The sequence below is a fragment of the Stegastes partitus genome, unplaced genomic scaffold, assembly GCF_000690725.1.
Source record: "Stegastes partitus isolate 25-593 unplaced genomic scaffold, Stegastes_partitus-1.0.2 Scaffold1988, whole genome shotgun sequence".
In the NCBI taxonomy this organism is placed as follows: domain Eukaryota; kingdom Metazoa; phylum Chordata; class Actinopteri; family Pomacentridae; genus Stegastes; species Stegastes partitus.
This window is the reverse complement of record NW_007579719.1, coordinates 32497-44931: the sequence shown is the minus strand read 5'-3', so window position 1 is coordinate 44931 and position 12435 is coordinate 32497. Positions and strand designations below refer to the sequence as shown.

The 12435-nt window shown below is 45.9% G+C and overlaps 2 protein-coding genes across 2 annotated transcripts in view; both read right to left on the bottom strand.

Moving 5' to 3' along the window:
• Positions 1-11105, bottom strand: part of pdap1b (pdgfa associated protein 1b) — a 23677-nt gene extending 12572 nt beyond the window's left edge. The window contains exons 1-2 of the mRNA XM_008303354.1: positions 11099-11105; positions 1525-1529 (exon numbers count right to left, since the gene is read on the bottom strand). The gene's annotated coding sequence lies outside the window, so the exon portion shown is untranslated. The remainder of the gene's footprint in view (positions 1-1524; positions 1530-11098) is intronic.
• Positions 1003-11092, bottom strand: smcr8a (Smith-Magenis syndrome chromosome region, candidate 8a). The gene is made up of 3 exons (XM_008303353.1): positions 9898-11092; positions 6343-8106; positions 1003-5287 (listed from the first exon to the last, which is right to left on the bottom strand). The coding sequence occupies exons 1-3, from the start codon at positions 10497-10499 to the stop codon at positions 4828-4830; spliced, it is 2826 nt and encodes a 941-aa protein (XP_008301575.1). The 5' UTR covers positions 10500-11092; the 3' UTR covers positions 1003-4827.
• Positions 11106-12435: the final 1330 nt, after the last annotated feature.

Genomic DNA, 12435 nt, shown 5'->3' with positions numbered 1-12435 from the left:
GTACGTCAGGGTTCAGGTTCATGACAACAACAAAGCAAAACTACCCTTAATTTAAGAAGAAAAAAACCAACAGGCTTAATATTCTCATATTCAGTTGTTGCAGTTGTTCTTAAGATAACATGAACTGAAGCTTAAGAATCAGTCGCTCAGGTGCCTTCAGGTGTTGATCCATGATTCTGTTACCGACCAGCTACAGGCTTTGCTTTGTTTCTCCACATTTTCTTTCTCTCTCCAGTGTCACCGACTAGTAAAAGCAAAAATGCTCAAAGAAAACACCAATAAAGTCAATTAGTAAGCCTTCTTTCTCTGGTTCCTGATCGTATACCTCAGCTCTCTGAGTAGAAGCAAACACACAGGTATTTAACCACAATGTTGACAAAACCTAAAGGATTCTGAGAGCATCTGAATCTTCAGCAGTATTTCTTCTAAATGGTTTTCACATCATTCATCTCATCTGAAGTGCAAACTGCAGGATCTTTGACTGAATCTGCTGCTGTTCAGATGTGATCCGTGCTAACCTTTAGTGCAGCTGATACTATCTGGAGCTCTTCTTCTGTGCAGCCCTGCTTAACAAACAACTCCTTCTCCTGAGGCACATCTCCCAATCAGGTTCACATCATTACAGACAAGCTACGCACAGAGCTGCCCACACATTCCTGCAGAACTACAACATCTAGTCGGATCAGGAGAGCTCTGATGCGCGCTTCATTTACTGGCGCTCTTTCCTCCAGCCCGACACCTTTCGCTGCTCCAGCAGGGCAGTCAGATGTGTTCACTGACGAGTATTTATTATTCATGACACCTCGGGCGCTCGCAGACCTGTAATTGGCAAAGCAAGTCGCAGAGACACGAGCCTGTTGGTGTATCTGTTGTTTAATGGTGATCTGGAGGTTGGTGTGCTCCTGTGAGATTCATTAACGTGATCACCAAGCTTCAGCAGTAACCGGGCAGAAGTAATTAAACTGAATAAATGAATACCATCAACGTGACATAAAAGCATCATGACATTCACAACGTGCTTTATTAAAATTATTGGCAATGACGCCGTCGTACAGGGCTGACGTGAGCACAGCGCCCGCTCACGATGGTATACAAAAGGTAGACATGATATGGCAACGTAAGGACACTGAGTGACGACATGTTAAGCACACTGTGGTATGGCTTATTCAGATTACATTCACCTTTTTGCAATTAGAGGGATAACAGCTAAAAAAAACAAAACAGGAGTTTCGATAACATCTGAGCATAAAAATGTGTTATTCAAAAAAAGAAAAAGACGTCACATGCAGCAAAAAGTAACACCGAGCTCAATCTGCACAAACTGAAATAATACAGAATGCAGGGAAGTGAGAAGGCCCTGGTTCAACATCACCTTTCAATGAGTGCATTTTTTTTCTAAGTTAAAACGTAGAGCATTTCCTCTTACCAACAATTAAAATACTTCAGCAAGACTCTATTGTGAATGCAGGCCCCAGAGTGACCAGTGAACGCTACAGAAGTGAACACACCCGTGATCACTGACACAGAAGCTGGAGAAACTGTGATCAATAAAATAAAACCACCTGTGGTTTCCAATCAACTGCATGAACTGTGACTGGTCTCTGGATGAACACCAGAACAGTCCGGAACCAGTGGGATGTGTCTACCTGCATCATGGCTCCATGTGGAAGAGGAGAGTTTTAAATGGGAGATTTCACAAAGAAAAGGCTAAAACTCAGTCTGAACACATCCACAGCTATAATCAGGATTAGTAGAATGAGTGGCCGTCTGCCTGGAGTGACTCCATCAGCTGTGTGCTACTTCTACAGTCTACCTCTAAAAACAAGGTGCTTCAGACTTGGCACAGAGGGTATCAGTGAGAATCAGAGTTTCTGTAACAGCTAACAGTGTGAAGGGCAAAATGTCAGCCTCTATGGACGATGAACAAGAAAAAAAAAAAAAAAGATTAAACTTCTCTAAAGAACACCAAATAAAGCCTGATTAAAATCGAAGCATGCTATTTGGTCAGATGATGGTGAAGTCCAGCATGTTGGCCGTGAACCTGACCAGGACCACCACAGAGAAGCCCGGGGTGGGGGCATGATGATACGGAGCCACATGAGTGTATAAAGTGTTATCAGTAGATGGAACCATGAATGCCTGCAGCTGACAGGTCGACTCCCAGCCTGCAGAATATTCCAGCATGATCATAAACAACACGGCCAAAACCACACAAGAGCTTCTAGAAGAGAAAAGTAAAAACTATGACCTGAAACAGTAGGTAGAGCCCACAGCCCCTCCAACACAGAGCAGCTGGAAACAACACTGGTGTCCTCCACCCAAAGAGAATGGAGTCAGAAAGGAAGCTGGACATGTATTGAAAAGAATAGAGGGTCTTAGTAGTGAAAGGTGTACTTGTTCCTACTTATGTAAGCTCTTCATTTAACACTGCAGTAAACACGCTACGCTTTAACTTAGAAGTCACGCATTCACAATAAGGTCACAAAGTTTTCAATCCTTTGACGTTGAAGTGATGCTGCACGGGGGTTTACTCACTTCTCTTGTGTCTTGTGCGTTGAATGGAATTAAAAAGATGACGATGGTGATAAAAAGAAGTCCTTCTTTGTCGTAGAAGAGCAGCAGCTATGAACCCACGTTGTCTGACCGTTCACAGGAAAACTCTGACTAAGTAGCCACAAATACAGGTATCAGTCTAAATACAGGATCACAGCTCCATCACGGACGCCACACAATTAGTAACAGTAAAACTTAGAGACGCGATCGAAGGCGGTTGGAACGCCGGGTGCGATGATCACGAGCCGAAAACAATAAATACTCAAATGATGGTTCTTCATTGCACACCCACAGCGAAGGTTGATTAATTTAGGGTTACACCCCTGACCTAAATCAAACGTAGGCTTTCGATGGCACAGGAAATTAATATTTTCTCATTAAAAAACAAAACAAAACTGTACAAATAAACTCAGAAACCTCCTTAAAATGTTCAGCATCTGGTCCAAGTCATGTAACTAAACAGAAATATCACCAACACATTGATCACCCTGGCACAAGACAGTCTCATGCTGACACCACAACACTCTCACACAACTTTAAGACAATAGTGAAATTGAATACATTTAGGCTAAGTAGCTTTAAATCGTTCTGACAGTGTGAGTAATATCCATGGAAATGCTCCAGCAGTGAATATCGGCAGCTTTCGCCTGCTGCTGGGGGACTACGTATGTGCGCAATGACGTTATGTCTCCGGACATGCAGTTCTCACACGGAGCCAACTGGATCCAATTCACACAGCGAACATATTTCCTCATGCATCACAACCCAAAAGCAGCCTCTGGGAATGTTTCCTCCAAACCCTCAGAAGTCACGCTGTTCAAATCCAACATCGTGTCTGTGTTTGTTTTGGGGGGGATTTATCCGTTACTGCAGGAATGTGAAATTAAAACACAAGTGAAACAAAAACGTTAAAAGGACAGACTTCAGAGAGGTTCTGGAAGTTATGTGGGAGTTTAAAAAGAAGAGAGGCATGTCACAAAACCAGCTGTAACAAGCCTGAACAGAGGTTATCAGATTTCATCGACGGACGTCTGTTCCTGATCGGCAGAATATGTCAGCATAAATAAGTCTGTCAGTGTGATTCTAGAAAACACATTTAGTTTGGATGATATGGAAGCTGACAGACTGCTCAGCGACAGGCAGGTGTTAACTATGACAAGCTCTTTTAACATTTAATAGTCGAGTTTAGATATCTGGAATTAAATTTACAGATAACAACGGTGTCATTTTGACTCGTTGAAGTTACGCTTTGACCAGTCAGGATTTTAATTTCACTGTTACAACAGTTTGAAATATCTGCTGCCACCATGACCAGTCTGAGCTGTTGTGCACGCCAGACTTCACATCAGATATTGTTCCAGTAAAACATTTGAAGTGTCAGCAGAAGTCATGGCGGCTGCTGTGGTGGATACGATGATTGGAAAATGCATGCAGTACAAAGAGCTTATTGGCAAGGAGCTTGTGGAGAACGAGAGACCATTAGAGGTTGAAATTTACTACAGCTTCCCCCTCAGGCTTCTCATGGCGGTAAAATGATTCGTCATGTGCACTTATGGTTGAAAAAAGACGTCTGAAAGGCAAGTGGCCTTAGAGTTTGACGTAACTACAGAATCTGCAAAGTGAAAAACCTAATTCAATACTGATTTAAAGGAAATTAAAGATATCTTGACATAAAATTATGACTAAGTCAGATTTGAACTAGATATCTGAAGCTAGAATTAGAACGAGTCAGAGTTCAGCTGCAGTAAAGTTTGCTCTTTGTCCTGGAAGAACGACATTGTGGATATTTGAAATGAGAAAGAACTAAACTGCAGATATCCAGTCCAGCTATTAACGTTAAAACGGCTTGCCATAATTATCACGTTAGTAAGCAGGCTAAGGTCGGACCAGCACACGTAGACCACCATGTTGGATTAACTTCTGCAAGATTAAAAAAAAAAAAAAAAAGAAAACACACAACTAAAGGACAGTAAGCAGCGTTGACCTTCGTCTGCCTCGTTGTGTGTGTTCATGAGCATCGACGTGCTCCAGATCAAACACTCACTGACATTCACATCTGGCCGTCTCCTTTCCCTTCAACCAGAGGAAAAAGTGAGAGCAGAGTAAAAGAAAGCAAGGCAGAGAGAGATTCAACACAGATACAACAACGCAGTGCACTGAGTTTGTCCTGAAACTAAACTGACCGTAGACCTTAATCACATCACCTTTGGTCCATTAAAAATCAAAGACGATTTTTGCTAAAACGTGAGTAAGAATCCTCCTCCCAGTAGAATATTAGATTTTGTATAAAACGCTGGTGGTGTAGTTAAAACTAAAACAGGGTGCTGCTGCACTGCCGCCGCTAGCAGGCTGCAGGTACTGCTGAGTGATGAGCTGGCTGAGGTAGAGCAGTATCTGGCTGTCCTCCTCGCCCAGCCCCAGCTGCTCCTGCAGGAAGCAGCGGCGCCGGCCCTCCACGACCTCGGGTCCCTCTGTGGCGCTGACTGGCAGGTGGAGGTGGTGGGTGAAGGTGAACAGGAAGGCCTTGGCTGCCAGGTGACAGAGCGTGCTCTGTATGTGGAGGAAGTAGGTGGAGCCGCGGCGGATGTAGGTGCGATGGTCGGCTACGTTGGCGAGGAGTTGGCCTCGGTACGGCGGACAGCGCAGCGTCTTCTGGTCGGCATCCAGGATGGAGATGTAGCGGCTGTAGCGGGACAGAGAGTACAGCATGCTGGAGCCCACCGGAGACGCAACTCTGTGGAGGACAGACGGACCAAGACTCAGTCAGTTCACTGTTTACTGCTACAGCACCAGTCACAGGTTAGGACACGGCGGCATACGGAAGGGTTTCTTTGTTCATGCTGTTCAAGAAGATTATTTTATGATATTTCAACCATCCATCATCTCTACACCTTAACCCTCACTAGGGTCATGGGGGGTGGAGTCTATCCCAGCTGACTCAGGGTGAAGGCAGGTTCACCTGGACAGGTAACCAGTCTATCACAGGGCTACACTTAGAGACAGACAACCAAGCACACTCACATTCACACCTACGGACAATTTACAATCACCAATTAACCTCAGCATGTTTCTGGACTGTGGGAGGAAGCTGGAGAACCCGGAGAGAACCCACGCTGCACGGGGAGAACATGGAGACTCCACACAGAAAGATCCCGGGTGTCCTCACCGGGACGCCAACCGGCGACCTTCTACTATGAACATGCTTCATATTTTAGATTCCTCCTTTGAAATAAGTGGTTTCTGTTGAGCATGAAGCAATATAGCATTTACAGTATCGTGAAAACAACCAGATGTGATGATTAAAAGAGAAATCATCATCATCATCATCATCATCATTTAGCCTTAACATTTGCAGCACTGCACAGACTGACCCACTATCACAGTCCCACTGGATGTTCTCGGCCTGCCCCACTGCAACAGCAACAACATTATTCGATGTAGTGATGGCGCAACTGCTTAAAACATGAAATGTTTTAACGCCTTTAGGAACCTGGAAGCCGACTTTTCTATAGGAAGAATGAGTAGAAATGAAAACATGCTCAAGGACAGATGTGCAGATGAAGGCTGAATAGCTGTATAGATGGTTGTGAGTCATCAAGGAATGAGTCAGATCAGAGGAGTAACAGCAGAGTAAAACTACACAGTGGAAAAAAATTGTCAGCTTCAAACTTTACATTGATGGAAACTCTCTAAAGCTCACTGAGCAGAGACTCAGTGTTAATCTACGTTAACATCATCATCTGTCTGCTACATGCCTTCAACATAAACATGTCTCCGCTTCATGCTTACCTTTGCAGACCTATGAGCTTCCACCTCTGCAGGTCGGTGAGGGTGAAGGGACAGGACAACCAGGCTTGGACCCTCTCTCCACACTTGCCAGGAGCCGGAACAAAGAGAGCCAGAGCAGCAACCAGCCGGCGAACTCTTCCCTCATCTGCCCCCAGCACCACCAGGGTTCTGCCGCTCAGCAGACACCACAGAGCTTGCATGGCAAAGGGGTACTGACGCACAAACCTCAAAGCTCCTTGGCCAGCCTTCTTCCTGTGACACAGGGTCAGCACCCCCCCGTAGCCCAGAGGCGAGGCAGCCCGATCGGACCCTGTGGAGGCACTCATGGTGCAGTCTGACCCGTCCTCCGCTGAGGTGCGGGAAACTGCATCTCCGAGGTGGCCCACAGGCAGCTCCAGCCCTGTTGCAGGACTCTCTAAGCACGGAGAACCCACAGTGTAGTCGTCCTGCAGTGGAAGAAGGGCCTGGGGCTCCTGGTTGACCACCGGGGTGGGAGAGGGCGGCGGGTGGGAGCTTTGGCGCAGGCAAGGCATCGTCTCCGGGGCAGAAGCCTCATAAAGGAAACCCTCTTGGGCCATACAGCATGCTGTGTCAATCGGAACCAGCAAATCGGACTCATTCCCTCCCCCACACTCGTCCTCCCCGCTGGCCTTCAGCTCAGACACCACCTCCAGTAAAGACACAGGTGTCTGGTCTCCCCCGTCGTCCCCCTCATCGTCGCCTGCAGTGGTCTCCATCTCCTCACTGCTGCTCTCCCTCTCCAGGTCAGTGTTATGGTCCGGGTCCGGGGTCAAGTCTGAGTCAGGATCAGGCGCCTCTGACTTCATACTCGTCAGACTCTGCTGCTTCTCTGATGGACCCACTCCGCTCTTATCGCTGCTAAAGCTTCCTTTGGTCTCCTCCGAGCTCTCCTGGGTCTCTAGAGTCTGGTCTGAGGGGGAGGACTCTAGATGGCTCTCCCCAAGTCCAAGCTCACTCTCCTGAGTATGGCTGGTCTCAGAGGTTGGGTCTAGAGGCTCTGGAGGTTCCAGTGCGTCGAGCTCAAGAGGTTCTGGTCCGAGCACAATAGGAGGCGGGTTTAAGAGTATACAGCTGTCTATGGCATGGTTCACAGCACAGAACGGTCTCACTGTTTCTGCTTCGTCTTCATCATCATTACCAAGATCCTCCTCGAACAGGAAGTTGGCCACTCTCTGCTTCCTGCGTAGAGCCTTGTCCAGGCGGCGGGTGTGCAGGTAACACAGATCCCCCCGGAAGCTCCTCTCCGTCTCCTTCAGCAGCTCCAGCGTGGCGTCGTAGAACGTCTCGTCACACAGCTCCTGCAGGGTCTTCAGGCGCTTGTCGAAGCACTTGGCAGACTTGGCTTTGATCAGCTGTGGCGTGTAGGATGGCCTGCGTTTAACACCCTCGTCGTCTTCCTCGTCCGCCTCTTCTTCACCTCCTTCATCATCAAACTGACCCTGCCCGTCCTCCTCTTTTTCACAGTAACTGAAAGGGTTGGCAAGCTTGACGTACTTATCCAGCAGCTCCTCGCACTCGCTCAAGCACTCGGTCATGCACTTCTGGCAGGTGACGGCGTGAGGATCCCGGCGTGGACGGCGATGGTAGGAGCTGATCTGCCTCAGCAGGTCTCTGTGCTCATAAATGCTCTTTTCCACATTTGCAAGTTCATTGGCCTTCTCCACAGCGTGAGCCGAGTACATGCACTGAGGCCCCGCCTCCCTCTGCAGGCCCTCCTCCCGCTGCAGCACCGAGTGAGTGTACCTGAGGAGAACACAGCAGGAAGTGATGCACACGTCTCCTTACAGGGAAAAGAAATACAGCCTGGCAGAGCTGCACTTTTAATTAAACATAAGCAAAACTGACATTTAAAAAAAGTATTTCAACAATATTTTGTGTTGAAATTTGTGTGATACTAAACTTTGGCACCAAGATTTTCATTTTTACTGCAAAAGTACATGTTTCAATACTATTTACTGTCTCCTTCAGTACCAATAATTGGCCTTGAAACAAACACACTTGTCAACCTCTGTGGCATAAACTGAACTATATACTTTACAAACATACATGGTCCTATCTATAATGCAATCTCATATTTCCTCATATATCTTGACAACTACTACGTGGATTATTATGACATTTGATACAGAAACACGTCGTCCCCACAGGATGCATCCTCATGACTTTAGTGATCCCCTGACCTCTTATGTAGCATCATCAGCAGTATGAAATCAAGAAGGACTTTAAAGTACTTATACCTTTAAAACTAATGGCATTCCCATTAGCCTGAGCTGTGCTACTGTGTGTCTTGTGCTAATTGACTCCCTGAACACCAAAACGATGCTATTTATCAACCCTGAACTGTAAAAACAGAAAGAATCACACGATCCTTGATCTAATCATGTGTGACTGTCTGGAAAATTTATCAAATCTCAGCTCAGCATCATGATATTTCATTACAATCCCTTTAATCTACATGCATCATTTAGAAATTCACCAAAAATAAACTGTTTGAACCGTATTCTGTAAAGAAAAAACCTAAAAATCCAGTGCTGCTTGGCGCCTTGACAGACTCGGCTGCAAGCGACGCTCGCATGAGAACAATCCCATTCGGCTGAGCTGCAGGCTGTATTTACACAGACCGAGGAACAGATGAGTACGAGAACAAATGGGAGAGATTGTGAGCAAAATAAAACATATTTGGCGAACAAAATAAATACAGCGTGGCTCATGAGCGGTATACAGAGGAGCAGGTTGTCAGCAAGTTGTTGGTATTCAGCCTCGCGCACCAGAGCTGATGTTCAGAGGATTGTGAACAACGAGGTTATAAAAATGGAGATATATTTATACTATGTGCAGCCTCCATTTTTCTCCAGTATTTGCAACATTTGTGAGCACTTAGAAAATAAGACATGTTGAGTCCTTTTTTTTTATTAAAACAGCAAAATAATCAAAGAAATGTAATTCTTGTTTTTGCAGGTTTTCTATTATTTATGGCTTTATAACTTTGTCATGAAGCACAGAAAAGACTTCTGAGTTCTCTCTAAAAACACCCCATGCACTGCTTGGAGTTTAGGGGGTTAACAAACGCTAACATGCTAAAGGTAAATGCATGCACACGTACCTCCTACACATCAGCATATTACCTTTCAGATCAAATCACAACGTTATGAAGCCTTACAGATCTACGAGCACGGCTGTAGTCTAGACTCAGACTGTCTGAACTCAGTCAGCTCCACATCTAGCTGACAGATGCTCTACTGTGGGAACCTGCAGAGACGGGCCTTGTAACTTTAAGGGCCTTTAGGTTTTTACTCAGGTGGTGTATACTCCTAAATAAAGATGCGTTGAACCAAATCACTACTAAGCCCCATAAAGAAACACTGGAGTGAGGTTGTATTGTTTCTGCACAGGAGCACCACCTGGCCTATAGTCAAGATGTCACCAAATGGGAACCAGGAGGCAACTGGGCCCACTGGAAATATCAATAACAGATCTGGACTGGACACACTGTTTTTAAACCCTGTATGGCAGAGGATGCACTGAAGTTCTTACTCAAGGTCCTGCAGCTTCCTCTGGAGCTCCTTGGCGAACGCCCTCCTGTTCCCAGCCTTCAGACACTCGGAGGCCTGAGAGAAGCGGAGGGACAGCTCCTGGAACTGCAGCATGATTTTCCTCTCATCTGCCGCCACGTAGGCCATGCAGAAGGGTCGCACGAAGCCCCTCGCCTCCAGGTCGTAAAGGGTCAGGTGGTGGACGTAGGCGAACGCCCCCTCCTTCGAGTCGCCCAGCACCACCCTTGAGTCCTCCACAAAGCTGAGCCTCGGGTAGCCACTGCCGGGCGGATGCCCCACAAACGAGGCCTGGTAGTCCACCGACATGATGCGGAGGGAGAAGTAGTTGAGATCGAACGTGCCGCAGACTTTTGGATCATCGGGGATGGTGAGGAGAGGCTGAGGGCCCACCTGCTCGGAGAACTCGGAGATGAGGATGAAGTCTTTGGTGAACTTGGCGTAGGAGGTTTTGGCCCAGGGGTTGGAGTCAGCCAGCGGATGGAGGGGAACAGAGAACTCCTCTGGGACAGCCCAGGGGTCCGGGTTAGCCTGGCCGTACTCATCCTCTTTAGTGAACGCCACCACGTCCGGGGAGCCAATCATAGTGGTGCTGTCGAGAAAGGCATGAGAGACTCAACACACACTGCAGCGCCGCCGACAGTCATAAACCAGCTGTCAGAGCACAGCGGTGACGGGCAGCCATGGGGGCAACAGCCACACTGGTCATTCTGCTCTCACACGGTGTAGACAGCGCTGATGGTAAAGGGACTGGTCGTGCAGCTGGACGGGGTGCAGGATCCAGCTGCTTTATGGGCTTTACTGAAGGGGTCCCACCGTACAGAGGGCCCTGTCATTAGCTGCGCCCCTGCAGGCAGCAGGCTACACAACAGGGACTAGTCTACACAGCAGGGACTAGTCTACAGAGCAGGGACTAGTCTACACAGCAGGGACTAGTCTACAGAGCAGCATACGTGTCCGATCAAGTGAAAACAGACGCAGGAGCCGCACAAGTCAGTGGCTCCGGTAACAAAAGCCATTATGTGGCGCCAGCCTCCGAGCAGACATCACACCATTCATGCTGTGCAGGAGGGAAAAAAAACTACGAGACGGCATCAGAGGAAAGCTTCTCTCCGTGTCCTCCTCACGTCTTCATCCATCACGTTTACGGACTTCTGGCCTGAAACACGGCGCGTCGGTGCGACAGAAGCACCGGCGACGGACGGCAGCTCCACTTAATGTTCACGTCCAGAGACAGACGCCATGTTTACCCAGCTGGTCGTTGTCTGGTCAGGTGATCAAACCACCTCCCATCTGAAGGAAAATCCACCCATAAGCTGACATTTTACAACCGCGCTGAAGTCAGCTTCCTGTTCGAGAGTTAAGGGGAAAGTTAAGGGGAAATTCAGCTTCCAGCGAGTTTCCCCTTAACTTCCCCTTAACTGAACGACCGATTTTCTGTTTTATAGCATTTTAATGATGTAAAATGATGTTTTAAACATTCAGATGTCCTTGATAAGACCTTAATGCTTTCTAAAAGTCTCTTTCATATTTATGAAATCTTTTTTTTATTTGTGAACATTTAATTAAGGGAGATTTCACTACATCATTCACAGATAAAGGTTTCATAATTTAGAAACTGTTAAAAGATTCTTTAGCTTTGTGGAACAACATAGTCTAGATTTGACCTCTCTCTCTCTCTCTATATATATATATATGTATGTGTGTGTGTGTGTGTGTGTGTGTGTGTGTGTGTGTATGTTTTAGATCTAAAACTGGCATAATGTGTTTTTTTTTTTAAAAAGCTGAAAATCTGCCTATTTTACATTTTCACAAATAAGCAGATTTTTCAATTAAAAGTGGGTTTAGACAGCATTATGGGTTTACCTACAACATCTAACGGGTTTTTAGACTACTGAATGTGCCTTAATTTTTCCCTTAACTTACAAACTGAAACTAACTTCATCATAGTTTCTCATCTGCTGATTGGATGGCTGCTGTGATTTCAGGGTTTGAGAAGGTAAAGCAGCAACTTCACCCACGATAATGTAAAAATATTTGACTCTTTGCTCTTAACAGATGATGTACAAGACGTTAAACTCACATTCTTTGTCAGTTTTACAGCTAAGGAGGACATTTGTCTTTGCTTCTTACATTTAAAAAAATCCAGTTAGTTCCTGATACTTCTTAGCATGTTTTATTATGTAGTTTGTTTGGGTTTTTTTTTTTTTTTTAGATTTTTTTGATTTGGAAAGCTGACTGTTTGCAATTTATACAAGTTTGATTTACATTGAGCATGCATGAGCGCTGAATTATTTACTATAATCAGCCAAAAGGAGTCATATTTAAATATGAATATGTTCTTAACTGTAGAATGTAAAATCTTCTTTGGTTCCTTAAAAGAAAAAAATACCACAGACATTTCCTCAGGCTGCTCAGTGGTAGTTAAAGGTCTTATAGGTTAAATGAGACAGCAAAATGTAAATTCTGATTTCACTAATAGCCGTCGAACAGTACATTTTACATGATCATTTATCATTTA